The sequence below is a fragment of the Octopus sinensis genome, linkage group LG8, assembly GCF_006345805.1.
Source record: "Octopus sinensis linkage group LG8, ASM634580v1, whole genome shotgun sequence".
NCBI classification, from domain to species: domain Eukaryota; kingdom Metazoa; phylum Mollusca; class Cephalopoda; order Octopoda; family Octopodidae; genus Octopus; species Octopus sinensis.
This window is the reverse complement of record NC_043004.1, coordinates 592,594-611,180: the sequence shown is the minus strand read 5'-3', so window position 1 is coordinate 611,180 and position 18,587 is coordinate 592,594. Positions and strand designations below refer to the sequence as shown.

General features: G+C 38.8%; 1 protein-coding gene across 1 annotated transcript in view; it reads right to left on the bottom strand.

Annotated features, from left to right (window-relative positions):
- LOC115215100 (28S ribosomal protein S9, mitochondrial) overlaps positions 1-10,222 on the bottom strand; it is a 30,128-nt gene extending 19,906 nt beyond the window's left edge. Inside the window, exons 1-5 of the mRNA XM_029784265.2 lie at positions 10,074-10,222; positions 5,201-5,333; positions 3,542-3,645; positions 1,686-1,748; positions 442-472 (exon numbers count right to left, since the gene is read on the bottom strand). Coding sequence (XP_029640125.2) covers positions 442-472; positions 1,686-1,748; positions 3,542-3,645; positions 5,201-5,333; positions 10,074-10,175 — 433 coding nt within the window. The 5' untranslated portion in view covers positions 10,176-10,222. The remainder of the gene's footprint in view (positions 1-441; positions 473-1,685; positions 1,749-3,541; positions 3,646-5,200; positions 5,334-10,073) is intronic.
- Between the last annotated feature and the right edge of the window lie 8,365 nt (positions 10,223-18,587).

The following is an 18,587-nucleotide window of genomic DNA, read 5'->3' as shown; positions in this document are numbered from 1 at the left end:
AAGAAGTATCTTTGTTGGTTCATACCAAAAGTTTCCCTTCAAACTGTAAAAAGTGATTCAGAAAACAACAGTATTTGACCTGATGATGATGATGGTGGTGGTGAACATCATCATCATCACCATCATTTAACATCTCACATGGGTTGGCTGGTTTGACAGGAACCGGTGAGCCAGAGAACCGTGCCAAGTCCTACTGCTGTCTGTTTTGGCAGGGTTTCTACAGCAGGATGCCCTCCTAATGCCAATCGCTTAACAGATCGTACTGGATGTCTTTTTGGAATAGCACCAACACCAGTGAAGTCACCAAGAAACTCACTAGACAAGAACCCTCGAATGAGGGTTTGTAATATTAAGGGCAGTGGCTTTACACCAGGGGATGAGAGATTAGAGTACGAAGTATAAAGATGGTAAGCAGAAATATTGTAATATCTGGAGACTTACTTTTTTGTGGTGGGAAAATTTCATAAGGATGCTGAAGAATAAAACAAAAAACTAATGAGAAAAGTCGAAATTTTAATTTAAACAAGTTTAAAACATCAAAAGGATACACAAAATGTTTATTCTTTTCTACTCTAGGCACAAGGCCCGAAATTTTGGGGAAGGGGGCTAATCGATTAGATCAACCCCAGTACGCAACTGGTACTTAATTTATCAATCCCAAAAGGATGACAGGTAAAGTTAAGCTCGGCGGAATTTGAACCCAGAACATAAAGGCAGATAAAATACTGCTAAACATTTCACCCGATGTGCTAACGTTTCTGCCAGCTCTCCACCTTACACAAAATGTTTATTGAAGAAAAAACAATTGACTATCATCACTGCTGTTACTATTTCTGTTTGTCTTTCATCATTTTCATCAATAACAGCATCAGCATCATCACCACAGCCACTGCTTAAGTAGTCATTAAATCTCATAAACAAGGTACAGTAATCCCTCAACTATCGCAAGTGCTATGTTCCAAAAAACCCTGCGATAGGTGAAAAATCCACAAAGTAGAAACAGTATAGTACTGGATATATATTTTTAAAATTTTCATAATCTGTATATATTTATTTTATTATAAATGCAAAACAACACCACGGAGGAATCGACATAAGCTTAAATAATAAACGGCAATGTGGCAAGGAATTACTGTATTTCATTAAAGAAATTTGCTTCATGGTCATGTAGATCAAGATTCTATTCCACAACACTGCACCTTCAATACAAAGTTAAACCCAAGTGTTCAGAGTGAAATTTGATACAAAGAAACCACACGGAAGTCTAATCAATTCACCAGTACCTGAGTAATCTAATTCAACACCTATTTTAACACTCCCTTCTAGTCAGCAGGTACTTTCAAACAAGGTCCACTCTGTTGCAGGCACTGGTCCCAGATCTCTGATTTTCAGATAACCCATAACTGATAGTTTTTTCCTCCCTTCCACCTCCTTCAAAACCCTCGAAAGGGGTTATCATGTTGCTATTTCTTCCTATGAAACAAAAAGATGCGGATCAATGATGTAAGTGGAGGGATTATAGGTAACAAGCTCCACTGCTTGCAGTACTAAACTGAAAATATTTTTTATGGCTTAGAGGCAGACCCTCTATCATCCCCAGCAGTCTTCAGTAAGGACCTGACAACCCAATGAATCACAGGACACATGTATGTTAGTATAGAGACACTCAAAGCAAACTGACTCACCTTCATCAATGGCCTGGCTTTTTTGGCATATAAACCAGATGGCAGCAGATATTCAATAGCTTTCTGGGAAAATGATACAAAGAAACAAAAGCATTTTAGTAAACTGTTTCAAACCATAAGTCATCACTCGTATTACTCATAAGACTATTAAATAAGCCTTTCTAGTTTTAGCACAAGGCCAGCAATTTTGAGGGAGGTTGAAGTTGATTACATCAACACCCCAGTGCTCAACTGGGGTTCATCTTTAAATGACTCCAAAAGGATGAAAGACAAAATTAACCTGGGTGGAGTTTGAACAGAAGAAATGCCGTTAAGCATTGTGTCTGGTGCAGTAACAGTTCTGCCAACTTGCCACCATAACAAAATTAAAAAAATAAGAACAAGTTCTTCTGTGTGTCGTACAAATAGTAAGATAAATAGAGACAACTGCTTTGCTTTTCCTACTTCGAGGTTCCTATCACCAAATGATCAGCATTATAGATCTCATTGATGAGGTCAAAGAATAGGAGGTGTTTCACCAAGGCTGACTCTAAGCAGACATTAACAGAATAAATGAATTAAATCTGGGTTGCAAACTCAGTTTTCCTGAGAATTTAGAATCTACACTACAACCGTTTCCAAGAATATCTGTTATTTAGAAATCTTTTAGCTACAATTTCTGTTGTCAACACATTAAAGTGAACAGAATGATATGAATTTTACTTTAAAAGATCAAAATAGTTTTATCCAAGTGATTTCCAATCAATTTGGCTATTGATCAGGTGTTGTGCACTGGCAAGCTGTTTAGACTTGGAAATACTGAAACAAAATCTGACAAACTGTTGTACATAGAAGAAACATTAAAACTGGAGATTAGACTAATGTGACTAGGATGTAAAAGAGCTGAGCCACTAACCACATGATCCTCAGTTCGATCTTAACTGCAGCCACTGTTATCTTTGTGCAAAACACATAACAACTCTTGATTGCCTCAGTTTGCTTGTGTGTGTGTTTACATATGCAATCATTCGTATGAGAGCACAGCAAGCAGTGATCTATCAGTCTCTCCTATCAACAAATTGTCTTGGCACCTACGAAATTATATGGAATAAGTGATCCTTCACATGAAAATCAGGTAAGGAACAGCATCAGGAAGGACAGCTGGCTATAGAAATTACTATAGAAAAAACCGACGACCGTTCGGTTCAAAGTCTCCCTTGACCACAAGTGGCCTGAACGCTTTACATGAACACCACCCTGTACATAACTCCATGTCCCCCTACATGGCCTTGCTTTTTGCTTTTTGAGCCAAAAACTTAACTAACTAACTACTGTGAATGACATTCTTTCACTCCATATAAGCATGGAAAAACAGGCACAAAATGAACAAATAAACCAACCATCTCCAATGCACTATAATCTACAAGATCGTTATATGCAGCCTTACTGTCAGGTTATAAAACTACATCATTGGCGTTTAACGTCCGCTTTCCATGCTGGCATGGGTTGGACGGTTTGACTGAGAACTGGTGAGCCAGAAGGCTGCACCAGGCTCCAATCTGATCTGGCAAAGTTTCTACAGCTGGATGCCCTTCTTAACACCAACCACACTGAGAGTGTAGTGGGTGCTTTTACGTGCCACCGGCATGAGGGCTGGTCAGGCGGTTCTCGCAACGATGATGCTCAAAAGGTGTTTATTACATGCTACCTGCATGGGAGCCAGTCCAGTGGCACTGGCAACGATCACACTCGAATGGTGCTTTTGACGTGCCACCAGCATGAGAGCCAATCCATGGCCCTGGCAATTGATTATCTAAATCTGAATTCCAGAAGACTATTTTTGCAAACTGTCAAAGATAAAAGAGAAAACCCCTTACGTCTATGTCTTCTTGAGTAAAAGTCTCTGCATTTTTACCCATTATGTTGGCCAAATGTCTTTTACCAATTTCATACTGTGCAATTTCTTCTTTCATCTGTGCATCTGTCAAGAAAGAAAATTTGATGAATATTTGTCATCTTGGCATGTGGGGTTAGAATGCCATAGGAAAGGATCACAAGACAAATTCTTCAAGCCAGACTAACCAGCAGGAGACCTAGGGGTAGACCAAGAATGAGATGGGTGGAAAATGATCATGCTTGGGAATCCAGCAGGGAAGTGTATTGGCTGTTGGTTCCAAGAGGAACTCTATAGAAGGAATAATGGGTAGAGGAAATGGATGGATGGATGGATGGGTAATTACTTTAAAACAAATCCATAAAATTTACACATTTATGTGGATGAATACGAGAGGGGTGAGATGTAAGGTACAAAGGAGAAGACATCTCATTGCAATGTAGAAGACACTTGCTGAAGGTACCACGCAGTTGGAATGAACCCGGAACTATGTGATTGGGAAGCAAGCTACTTACCACAGCCACTCCTGCGCATCCACTTTCCATGCATGAATAAGTCAGACAGAATATGTTGGGATCAATTTTCAAAAGATGGAATCCCTTCCTGTTGCCAAACCTCACCAGTTTTGAAATAAAGTAATATTTTCCCCAAGGCCTGACACGTTTTTCAAAGAAGACCGAAAATGAACAACATCACTTGTATGATGGTGATGTTTGTTTATAACCATCACAAGAAATCAAGACGAGGGCATGGCGCCACATAAGGAAACCATTTGTGCTGGTGCCACGTATAAAGCACTGGTGCAGGTGCTATATAAATAGCACTTGGTACACACTGGAAAGTGGTTGGCATTAGGAAGGCATCCAAACATAGAAAACCACATCAAAAGAAACCAAGGGCGCCTGGTGCAGCTCTCTGGCTGGCCAGTCCTGGTCAAACCGTCCAACCCATACCAGCATGGAAAACAAACAAATGACAGTGATGATGATAATATATATGTGAAATAGGCTTCTTTAAGTTTCCATGTATCAAATCCATTCCCAAGGCTTTGGTCAACCTGGGGTTATGGTAGAAGACACTTGCCCAAGGTGCTACACTAAGATTGAACCTGACACCATACGGTAATGAAGCAAGTTTCTTTACCATACGGCCATGCTTTCATGAACCACAAAATTAATGGAAGTGTAGTTAACTCTGGCAGGATTTGAACTCAAAATAATATACTTGAGTGTATTTTATCCAACACTCTACCATCTGTATCAGCCTTCACTACTCCACACACATACACACACGCACACACACACACACACTTTTTTCCCAGCTTAACACAATCAAAAAACTTGTCATGGTTCAATTATTGGGTTACTGCATAATTATTGCGGCTTTTTTTCAACAAATTTTATTCAACAAAAACAATAACAATATTTAACAAAATCATCTTTAAATGACGGTCTGACCGTCTGCCAAGCAAATAGGAAGCAGTAATTGAAGTAAATGGGGAATATGCTCCAGAATAATCATTTAAAGATGTTTCCATTACATGTTGTTATTATTTTTGTTGAATAAAATTCGTTGGAAAAAGCCACAATAATTATTCCCCAACCCAATAATATTTCGGTTATAAAGAGAAAGTGAGAGATACCATGTGCTTTTGCTCTTTCGATATAGGCAAGCATGGCTCGGCTAATCTTCTCTGCTTTTTTTATGGGTCTCCTCTGTCTATGCTCTGAAAGCTTTATCAAAGATGAGGTCGCTTCAGGAGATATAAACCGCAACTGAAAATATAGAAAATAAAAGAAGAAAACAAAAAAGAAATAAGAATTAGAAGTTACACTAGCTTACATCTCATTAACCATCAACATCATTAGTATGTGTTACGGTAATAATTTACTAATTATAATTATTATGTAATTATCATTTCATATACCCATTACACTCTTGGAATGGTTGGCATTAGAGAGGACAACCAGCCATAGAAACCATGCCAAATCAGACTGAAGTCTTGTGCCTTTCAGCTTACCAGCCCTGGTCAAACTGTCCAACCCATGCCAGCATGGACAATGGATGTTAAAAGATGATGATGATGATGATGATGACAATGGAACAAATTTGTAGAAGAGATGTAATCAATTACATTAACCCTTAGAGATGATTGATGCATTTTATCGACCCCAGGAGGTTGACCTTGTGGGGATTTGAACCTAGAATTTGTAAAGACGAAATTAATTACACTAAGAAATCTACTCTGATGCACAACTGTTTTTGATAATCATCATCATCGTTTAACATCCGTTTTCGATGCTGGCATGGGTTGGACGGTTTGACTGGGGACTGGCAAGCCAGGAGGCCGCACCAGGCTTCAATCTGATCTGGCAATGTTCCTACAGCTGGATGCCCTTCGTAACGCCAGCCACTCCAAGAGTGTAGTGGGTGCTTTTTACATGCCACCAGCACGAGAGCCAGTCAGGCGGCACTGGCATCGGCCACGTTCGGATGGTGCTTTTTACGTGCCACCAGCACAGGAGCCAGTCAGGGTGGTGACACTGGCATTGGCCATATTCGGATGGTGTTTTTTATGTGCTACTGGCACAGCAGCCGTCAGGGTGGTGGCACTGGCATCAGCCATGTTCGGATGGTGTTTTTTTACGTGATACCAGCACGGGAGCCAGTCAGGCAGCACATTGCCAGTGCCATCTGACTGGCTCCCATGCCAGTGGCACATAAAAAGCACCCACTACACTCTCAGAATGGTTGGCATTAGGAAATTATTATTATTATTATTATTCCTTAGGTGGCAAGCTGGCAGAGCCATTACCATGTTGGACAAAATGTTTATCAGTATTTCATCTATCTTCATGGTCGGAGTTCAAATTCTGCTGAGGTCAACTGTGCCTTTCATTTTTGGGGTCACTAAAATTAGTGAATGAGAGATTAGCATATGCCACCAAATTGACGCCTGGGTACAAATATACGAAACCCAATACACACCAACCATAACTACCCACCTGATAAGGGTACACCAGGCACATGCATCTCAACCATATGTGTGCAATATGGTGACCGCATATCAAGATGAAGAGCACATGACTTTGCAGGAGGGGCCCAGTTAGAATTTTGATCAAGTTGAGCAGCCCATCCTCATTAAAAGGTTACTGAATAAAGATTGGTTAAGGATGATGCACCCATGTTTCCAGAAGTGAATTATTCAAAACTCCAAAGAATTCCTCTCAACACATGGCTATGATGCTCCCCCACTATTTCTGCTCCTGTCTGACTGGCTCCCCATGCCGGTGACACATAAACAGCACCATCCGAATGTGGTCAATGCCAGCCCCCCCCCCTACCCCAACTGGCTCCTGTACTGGTGGCACATAAAAAGCACCCACTAGACTCTCACAGTGGTTGGCATTAGGAAGGGTATCCAGCTGTATAAACATTGCCAGATCAGACTGGCACCTGGTGCAGCGTCAGTCCCCAGTCAAACCATCCAACCTATGCTAGCAAGGAAAGCAGACATTAAACGATGATGATAATGATGAGAGATGCACATATCGTCAGCCACAAAGAGACATGTTCAACTGGTTAAGGTCCAGCAACTGACAAGCAAATCTGTGGTATTGAGCAAAATATTTGTTGTAGCCCATCTTTTATACCAAGACCAAACAATGTGCATAACACTTCTGATCACTCAAGATTAGAAACCATGAGAGCCATTGCCTGCTGCTTCATCAGGGCATTTTAAATTTTTATTGTTATTATTATTATCATTATTATTATTATTATCCCACTGAAGTTAACTTTATCTTTTTAGTGATAAAAAAATAAATACCAGTTGAGCACCAGGGTCAACAATCAAGCAGCCCCATCCCCATCAAATTTCAGACCTTGTTCCTTTTATTGGAAAGGATTATTATCATCATCATTGTTGGGTGGTGGCTTCGAGGAATTATTAGAGCACTGGACAAAATGCCTTGCGGTATTACTTCTGACTTATTCTGAGTTCAAGTCCTGCCAAAGCCAACTATGCTATTCTTCCAACTGGATTCAATAAAATGAAGTTAAACTCAGGTACTGGGTTGATGGCATCAACTACTCTCCCCTCTAAATTTCAGGCCCTGAGACTATATTGGAGATATTTATTATTATATAACTATTCCACGCTATATTACATAACAGGAATGTTATCTTGAGAATTGGTGATAACAAGTCTCCTCAAATCTCAAGAATTTTACTTAGGACCCTCACAAAATACAGGATGGGACTTTTCTTGCAAGTTTCAATAATAATAATAATGGTTTCAAATTTTGCCACAAGGGTGGGGATGAGTTGATTACATCAACCCCAGTGTAAGGCAAAGTTGACCCCGGCAGAATTTGAACTCAGAACGTAGTGATGAGCGAAATACTGCTAAGCATTTCGTTCATCACGCTAGCGATTCTGCCAGCTCCTCCTTTTTCAATAATAATAATAATAAAAAATATAACAGAACAAAATGATGTTTGCACAGATTTACTGTGGGTTAAAAACCAAATCTGTAGCTGCAGCAAAGTTTTAGCCAGACCAAGGTTGATATGGTGATGGAACAGTGAATTAAACAGTCATAAAAGCCAAAAACTAAACCTGGAATGGGGCATAAAAGTGCCACCATTACAGGTTGTTAGATGTGGAGTATGCCTGAGAGGAGATCTTCTTACTGTGATCCTAACAGAGGGACCAGCCATCCAAGTTGGCAGCAATATGATAGACAAGAAATAATAATAATCCATTGTATTACAGGCACAAGGCTTGAAATTTTGGGAAGCGAGCGTAAGTTCATAGCACTGACCACAGTCCTCAACTTGTACTTATTTTATTGACCCTGAATGGAAGAAAAAGTTAACTCTGGTAGCATTTGAACTCAGAGCATAAATTTAGAAAAAAATGCCATAAGTGTGGCCGTGTGATAAGAAGCTTGCTTTTCAGCCTCATGGCTCCGAGTTCAGTCCCACTGCATTGCACATTGAGCAAATGTCTTCTAGTAGAGCCTCAAACCAACCAAAGCCTTGTGAGTGGATTTGGTAGACAGAAACTGAAAGAAGCCTATCATATATATATATATTATACACACACATATATATGTGTGTGTGTATGTATGTATTTGTGTATCTGTGTTTGTGCCTCCACCATCGCTTGGCAACAGATGTTGGTGTGTTTACGTCCTGTAACTTAGTGGTTCATCAAAAAGCGAACGATAGAATAAGTACTAGGCTTACAAAGAATAAATCGTGAGGTCAATTTGTTCGATTAAAAACAGTGCTCCAGCGTGGCCACAGTCAAATGACTGAACCGTGTAAAAGAGCAAAAGAATAAAGCATTTTTCATCTGACATAGTAATGATTCAGCCAATTCGCCACTTTTCGATATAATAATAATAATAACAATAATAATGATGATGATTTCTACTATAAGCACAAGGCTAACAATTTTGACCCCAGTACTTAATAAGTTTAGAACTTATTGTATTGGTCTCTTTTTGCCGAACCACTGAGTTAAGAAGACAAACAAAACAACACTGGTTGTGAAGCGGTAGTGGTGGTGGGGACAATCACAAAGACAGATGTATACACGACGAGTCTCCAGTTTCTCTCTTACCAAATTCATTAAGAAGGCGCTGGGCAACCCCGAAGACAGGTGCCGTGCAGTGGGACTGAACCCGAAACCACACGGCTATACCTGCGCCTCTGTACGGAATATAGAGGGTTCGAGAGAATGTCTATTAATCACCAAAAGATCCGTCAGCAATGCATGTTCAATACTTTCATCATATGACCTAATCGTCCCTCTAATCAGCGATTCCGGATTAGCCTCGGCAGGGATAATCTACGCAAAACTGATTGGCTTCGGTGATGTTTCAATGATAGATTAGAGAAGACATGAGCAATCTTTTTAAAGAAGAGGGTCGCACAACTAAGAAGAGGTAATATTTCGTTAACTGTGCCAGTCAGAAAATCTCACGGGCCGCAGGTTGCCCATTAGCGTTTAAAGGAAACTGAATTCTATATTTAAGGACAACAGAACATTATGCGATTTAACAACAACCTCTATTTAGAGACATATAAATAAATGCATTTTGTAATCATACTAAATATTCTTCGATATTTGTGTTTGACACAATCATTCAGAGGAATTAACTTTCATTAAAATAAATAAAAGACTCTTGTTTAACCTTCTGGATTGGGACAGGGGGGGGGGAGAATGAATCTTCGTATATTCACAGACATGCGGCATGGAATTATAGATGTGAAGGTGTGACGTTCATACCTTTCTCAGTGCCATCAACGGCTTAATTATTGCTAATGCTAATTAACTACAACCGGGCATCGAAGCAAAGTCGCCTAATTATGATTTCCAAGACCTTAGTCGGGGAACTTAACTTCCCCCAACGTCGCTAAAACTGTAAATAGCATCATTGTCAGAAATATGTAAACCATAAATTGATTCGGGATCATACAGTAGAAAGCATTAATGAAATATACCTTTACAGAATGAAGGGTCCATTGTTGACTGCTGGGCGTGAAGACACGGCGACATAAAATATTTACACCATAAATCATCCGCATGGTTGTTGGGGAGGTCATTTGGTACCCGGTGTTTACTAAAGAACAGTCCCCCTTGTAATAAAACTCCTAATCTATAATATAAATTGGAAATGGGCGATCGTTGTATTCTTTCTTGTCTTGAGGTTCACAGCCAAACGGCAGAGTGGATTCACGTGAAAAATGGCACACATGTGGAGACAAGTGCATAGATTGGAATACAATTTGAATTTTTTCCTAACCCACATACTCACCGAGAAAATCAATTAAAACTTTTTCTAATGGAATTTCCCTCTTTCTTCTGCCCTTAAAATAGAAGCTGTTTTTTGACGGGGTGGGGTCAGGAAATTTTCATACAGCTGGAGGCTCCAATCGAAACGGGACCTGAAATGATAAGGTTGAGAAAAGCTGTTATAGATTATGCCTAACCGAAAACGATCACAGCTGTTAACGTCGCCCATTGTCTCCCTTGATAAAAGGACTTTCACTTTGTTTCCAGGCAAAACAATTAACTTGTACAACAACGGCAGTCGAATAAAGTATCTTGTATCGTTAACACGTTGTTTCAGTCTCTCTCATTTTCTTAATCTTTCATACTAAGTACTCACTACTTCCTTTAATACTCAATACATTATATATATATAACAACAACATGGTGTCAGAATACTAAAAGAACCCAAAATACAGAAACCAAAGGAAAAAAGAAGTTGAAATCATACTTCAAAGACGAAATGGAAAATTTACCGCATCCAAAAGACCTAGACTTTAATCAGGAAAATCTAGCCGCAGCATGGAAAAAGTGGAAAAAAGAATTCAATCTCTTTTGATAGCAACAGAAAGTGACATGAAGCCAGACAAAGTAAAAACTTCAATGTTTTTAACTTGCATCAGTTCTAAAGGCCGAGATATCCATTCCACACTGGATTTCGATTCACCCGACGAAGAAATGAACCTTCAGACAGTAATCGAAAAATTCGATGCATATTGTGAACCCAGGAAAAACATAACTTTCCTAAGACACAAATTCTTCACATGTGGACAAGCGGAACATCAAAAATTCGATGAGTACGTAGTAGAGTTGCGCCAAAAGGCACAACAGTGCGAATTCGGCAACCTCACAGACAGTCTCACCAAAGATATTCTGATATGTGGAATCAGAGACATGAGATTAAGAGAAAGATTATTGAGAGAACCAAATTTAGACCTACAAAAAACAATTCAAGCAGGTCAGAGTGCAGAGCAAACACGACTCCAATCAAGGATGCTAAATGCCACATCCGAAACAAGAGATAACGAAATCTCGAGGGTATATAGTCAACACGACAGAAAAGGCGCCAAAACCCAAATAACCCGCCATATGCAATCCAGACATCAAAACGAACAAGGCGGAAGTGACAGAAAGCCCGCGAAGTTTCAAGCGCCAAGTCAACACTACGTCACTAACTGTCACTATTGTGGTTATAATCACAAAAGAAATAAATGCCCAGCATTTCACAAGACATGTGAAAAATGCAAGAAACAAGGACACTATGCAAAAATGTGCAAATCAAGAAAATTTGTACATAAAGTAGAGATACATATCGACGATGAATCAGATGACGATACACATGCACTCGAAATGATCACTGCAAATAATTCCCGCGTGCACAAAATCGAAAAGTTCAAGACTCCAAAAGACATTTGGACGGTCGAACTAAAAGTGAACAACTCGAATGTAACATTCAAAATAGATACAGGAGCAGACGTAACCGTACTGCCATTCAGAGAATATAGAAATATAATTCCAAAACCACAACTGCAAAAAACTTCAACTCGATTATCAGCTTATAATAACACAGCTATAAAAGTGCTAGGAAAATGCACAGCAGTCATTAAATACAAAGAATTATCAAAGCAAATAAAATTCATTGTTGCAAAAACAAACTCGCACGCAGTTATAGATGCAAAGACAGCTAAAGATCTGAACCTAATTCAGAGAATTTCAAAAATAAATTCGTCGAACACAAACGACATATTAGAAAAATATGAAGACTGTTTCGGAGAAATCGGCACTTTGTCAATAACACATCATATCACAGTGGATCCACAAATAACTCCTGTAATTCATCCACCAAGATCGGTTCCTTTTTCTATAAAAGAAAAACTCAACAAAGAATTAAAAAGAATGACAGAATTAGATATCATAAAACCTGTTAGTGAACCTACAGACTGGGTAAATTCCCTAGTCATCGTTGAAAAAGCCAACGGAAAACTCCGACTCTGTTTAGACCCCAAGAATCTAAACAAAGCCATAAAAAGGCAACATTTCAAACTCCCTACAGCGGAGGACATTTTTGCACAAATGCATAACCCAAAATATTTTTCAAAACTCGATGCATCTAATGGATACTGGCAAATTCCAGTTGACGAAGAAAGCTCCCATCTTTTAACGTTCAACACACCTTTTGGAAGGTATCGCTTCACACGACTACCCTTTGGAATTCACAGCGCCAGTGAAGTTTTCCAAAAAGAAATTTCAAAAATAATAGAGGGCATAGAAGGAGCAAGAAATTCACAGGATGACATCATAATCTGGTCCAACACTTTAGAAGAACACACAAATAGACTACAACAAGTTTTCGATCGAATCCGAAAGCACGGATTAAAGTTAAATAAATCAAAGTGTATCTTCTATGAATCACAAATCAAGTACCTTGGGCATATATTAACCAGCGAAGGGATAAAACAAGATCCAACCAAGGTACAAGCAATCATTCACATGCCACTGCCAACAAGTAAAAAAGAATTACAAAGATTCCTAGGTATGACAAATTACCTATGTAAATTTTTATCTAATTACTCCGAAGTCACAGCACCATTGCGCCAGCTTCTACAGAGTGACACGTTATGGTCATTCGACAAACCACAAATCGAAGCAATAAAAAAGCTAAAAGAAATGATTACCAGAAAACCAGTGCTACAATTTTATGATCCAGATCTACCAATAAAAATAACTACAGATGCTAGTAAGCATGGGCTCGGAGCGATACTTGAGCAGAAACACAACGAAAGATGGCTACCTGTTTCGTTTGGATCTCGTGCAACAACTCAAGCGGAACAAAACTACTGTCCGATAGAGAGCGAAGCTCTCAGTATAGTTTTCGCATGCAAGAAATTTCATCAGTTTATATACGGAACTCATTTCAGAATCGAAAATGACCATAAACCGTTGAAGCAAATATTCAAAAAATCGATCACTAATGCCCCCCCAGAATCCAAAGATTTCTACTAACATTACAAAGATATGATTTTGACCTAAACCACATACCTGGTAAAGAATCAATTGTTGCAGATACCCTATCACGTGCATACCTTGAGCAAAATACTCCAGAAGTATCAGACGAAGATATGAAATCGCACATTCATGCAGTAATAAAAAATTACCCCATAACCGACACTAAATTAAAAGAGTATAAAGAAGCCACTGCAGACGACCCGTCTCTACAGACACTCGTCACATATACAAGAACAGAATGGCCCCCAAAAGACAAAATACCAATAAACATCAAACCATTCGTATCCGTTCGTGATGAAATATCAATCGTCAATGGTCTCGTTCTAAAAGGTTCAAGAATAATTGTACCTAAGTCATTACGTAGAGAAGCTCTACAGGAAATACATACCGGACACATGGGTATCGAAAAATGCATAGAGAGAGCGAAGGAATGTATATACTGGCCCGGCATTAACGCTCAAATCAAAGACATGATTAACACATGCTCATACTGCATTGACTACAAAAATCAACAAGCAGCCGAACCACTAATAAATCATGAAATACCTACTACACCATGGACCAAAGTGGGTACAGACGTATTTCACCTGTCTGGAAATTCGTATGTCACAATTATTGACTATACAACAAGATTTTTTTGATCTACACGAAATAAATGATTGCCAGTCAAAAACCGTAATCAAAAAATTAAAAGAAACTTTTGCTAAATTCGGAATTCCGCAAACAGTTGTAAGTGACAACGGTCCAGAATTCAATTCGGCTGAATTCAAAAAATTTGCAAAAAATTGGCATTTTCATCACACGAAGACAAGCCCGCATTATCATCAAGCGAATGGCATGGTTGAGAGAAATATACAGACAATAAAAAAGACGCTAAAAAAGGCATTCAAAAGTGACGAAGAACCTCAGTTAGCGCTCTTAGCATTACGCACGACTAAATTACAAAATGGTGCACCATCCCCTGCAAATCAAATAATGAATAGAACATTGCGAACAAATCTCCCAAACATATTACACGACAAAATTGGTATCAGGCCTCACGAAAAGAAGAAATCAAACATTACAACAGAACTCCCAGAGTTAAAACCACACGACACGGTTAGAATTAAGTTTAACAACAATTGGTTTAGAAGGGGCAAAATAATTAAAAAACTAGAGCAACCTCGTTCATACTTAGTAATAACAGAGGAAGGAAATACAGTCAAACGAAATAGACAACATATTCTTAAAACAAACGAACACGTTCGCATAACAGAAGAATTAGATTATGAAAATATATTTCCAAAGTCAACAAACACGCATGAAAAAACAAAAACAGCACAACTACAGAATTCAACACTACAAATAATAAAACCACAAAAAGTGGACGACGAATAATTATTCCCTGTAGATACAGATGATATAAAAAAAAATTTAAAAAAAAAAAAAAAAAAGGAAGATGTTATATAATCATCACAACAAACATGAACAATCAACGTCGCCCATTGTCTCCCTTGATAAAAGGACTTTCACTTTGTTTCCCGCCAAAACAATTAACTTGTACAACAACGGCAGTCGAATAAAGTATCTTGTATCGTTAACACGTTGTTTCAGTCTCTCTCATTTTCTTAATCTTTCATACTAAGTACTCACTACTTCCTTTAATACTCAATACATTATATATATATAACAACAACAACAGCCACATCATCCAAACAGACCGGGTGAAACTGGGCTTAGCTGCCAGTTAAATATAAGCGTATGGCCTGTAATTCTGTGGTGGGAGGGGTTAGTCGCCTGCATCGAACCCAGTGCTCAACTAGTACTTAGGGATCTTGCTAAAATTTTTCCAACGATTTGAAGTAATTCAAATCTCACCAAATTATTTTCAAACAAATGTAGTTTTTGAATGTTAATGACGAAAATAAGGTACTTATTTTTTCTAAAACTTAATAATAAAGAAATTGCATCAGTGTAGAAAGTTTGAAAAAACTAAAAGCTGGTGAAAATTTGAAATACTTTAAAATTGTTGGAAGAATTTTAACAAGATTCGTACTTATATTATCGATCCCGACAAGGTTTGAATTCTGAATGTAAAGAGCCTGAAGCCTTTTGTCCACCAACGAGTTTAATCGATGTTATTTTTGCTGAGTGAGTTCTGCTCAAGAACATCCATAGCACCAAAGTAACTGATCGAATGTCTGTTTATGACCCTCAAATACACCAACTCCTTGCCATGCCAACCAACACATCTTCATTTTTCTCTTCGTGTTTTCCTAGAATAGTATATCTCGCACTACATAACCTAATGAGCCCCTTCTAAAGACGGTAGGGGGAAATTGAACTGCTATTTCTAGCATGTCAATCAACCTCGTAAATGCTTCCTTCTTGATCTGCATGGTTCTATTTAATTCTCTTCAGTTCCACCAAAGTCAGCCTTTTCCTTTATTTTTCAAAACTTCATTAAGTTTATTGGAGTTATCTTCCTTACATGGGTTTTTTTCCTCACTTTTACAAAAATTTAACCCCCGCCTTCGAAGGATTCTGTCTACAATTGTATGGATATGTTCATTTAATCTTGGTTTTTGTCAACTCACTATATTAAATACGTGAGGTCCCAGTGTATAGCAGAATTGACTTGCACAATATATTCGTCTCTTTTTTTTTTCTGAAGGGTAAAAGTTACTGTGAAGGACATTTGACTGCTATTACTAGCATGTCAGTGACACCGATTTCAGTACTGTTGTTGTTGCTGCTTAGATTTTACTCAGTCCTGACCAAACAGACGTATAACGAAAGGAATTCTAGCCATGACCACCTCGTCCTTTTGTATATTTAAAACAATATTATGAAACGTGATGCATATATGCCATTTGAATATGGCTAACCCAAAAGGGTGGATGCTACTGTAGTTTGTAGCCCTGAGATTTATCATTGTTTGATTTCACTTTTTCAATATCAGTGTCATATCGACACTGGAAAAAGTATATGTATTTGTGAAGGAATCTGACTTCTCGTCGACAACCATGATTGTCACACGCTGATGAAAGGTAAACACCTTGAAATTCGGGTACGTGTGTATCATGTGTTGAAGACGGGGAGGATGACTCCCCTTCACAAATACTGACAGGACACAGATAGTGTGTCTATAGCCAGCGGGAGGAGGTGTCTTCCTGGGGCTACAAACTACAGTAGCATCTACCCTTTTGGGTTAGCCATATTCAAATGGCATATATGCATCACGTTGTGTTACCGCTACTGTTTATAACTCGCTCTGAGATTTATCATTGTTTAATATTATGAAAAATATCCCTTTTTAGGACCGTGGGATATGAATTGGGTGAGCTTGTGGTTGCTATTTCTAGCATGTTGAATGACCGCGTAGTTTCCCTTGTTAGGCCATACGCTAATTTGCTGCTGCTGCTTAACCCTGCTTGAGCAAATTTAGAATCAAAGACGTTCCAGCCCTGACCATCCCTTACATCTCTGAAAGAAGGCCTACATTATCCCAAGTTTGCCCTTCTTCCCTTTTTTTTTTTTTTTTTTTTAAAAGATGTTGGATGTGATTTGAGGGAGATTTAGCAGCTATTTCATTCATCTGAGATCGACAGATGAAGCATTAATAATATTCGGCGACCAATGCGGTGCGGCACCTCACCTTCAAAAATGCATTTCTTTTTGAAGAAATTTCTTTGAATTCGTACATTTTAGATGTTGGAGATTACGATATGTGAAAAAATAATTTTTTTTCAAAATGTAACCCACCCACCCCAACTCCACTTTTTCGAATTTTTTTTTTTTTCAATTAACATGGCAAAATACGGGGATTTTAACAATATCAAAACAACAATTTCTACAGTTTAGCCAAATGAACATAGAAAGGGATCTTTTTCCTTTGAACGGCAGATTGAGAAATTAATTTTTTATAACTAAACACTGTCAAACTTCGGATACTGGTAGAATGTGTCATATGCAAATGACAGCAAGAAGCTTTACCATCTTATGAAGCGAGCTTATGGACCTAAGAGCTCCACATCAGCTCCTTTGCTTCCCAAGGAGTCTTCCACTCAGTTTACTAAATCAACAGAAATCACAGGTCGCTGGATCGAACACTTCTCTGAACTCCTAAACCATGAGTCAGTTGTGGATGAAACAGTGATTGATACTACGCAACAAAGACCTATCATTGGCTCCTTAGACTCCTCGCTCTCAATAGATGAAGTGATGACATCAATAAGTAAATTGAATCTTGGTAGGGCACCTGGAAAGGATGGAATTTGTGCTGAGGTCTTGCGATTTGGTGGTAATTGCATTACACAGTCCCTTCATGAACTTATTAGTGCAGTCTGGAGGGATGGTGCAATCCCTAAGGACTGGAAGGATGCAATTATTCTTCTCTATATAAAGGAAAAGGAGCCAGAACAATGTGTGGTAACTACAGCGTTATTGCTCTACTATCAGCTGCTGGCAAGGTTCTGGCAAATATTCTTCTTACCCGTCTGAATGGGTGTCTCGTAAATGATGTCCTGTCTGAATCTCAATGTGGCTTCCGATCTGGTAGAGGGACAATGGATATGATTTTCACAGCAAGACAGATGCAGAAGTGCTATGAGCAGAATATGGATTTTGTCCAGGTATTCATTGATTTAACAAAGGCCTTTGATACTGTAAATAGGGCCTTTCTGTGGAAAATACTTGGCAAACTTGGATGTCTGGATCACTTTGTAGCTATAATTAAATCATTTCATGATGGGATGGAGGCTTGGGTCAATGTTGGTGGTACCATGGTGGGCCCATTCCTGTAGAGAATGGTGTCAAGCAGGGTGACATCCTTGCCCCAACTCTCTTTTCTTTGTACTTTGCTGCTGCTTTTACTCATGCTTTTGCTAAGGTTAAATCTCTGGGAATATATGTCAGATATCGATCCTCTGGCCGCCTCTTTAATCTTCGCCAATTTGCTGCCAATTCAAAGGTTTCCCAGTCTATTATTCGTGACCTCCTTTATGCAGATGACTGTGACTTATTCACTCATACAGTGGATGACATGCAAATACTCATGAATTGCATTTCTGCTTCTTGCAGGGCATTTGGACTCAGCATTAGCCTGGACAAGACTGTTGTAATGTTCCAGCCTGCACCAGGAAATCCATATATAGAACCAGCTATCTTGGTTGAAGGAACAATTCTGAAGGTAGTAGACA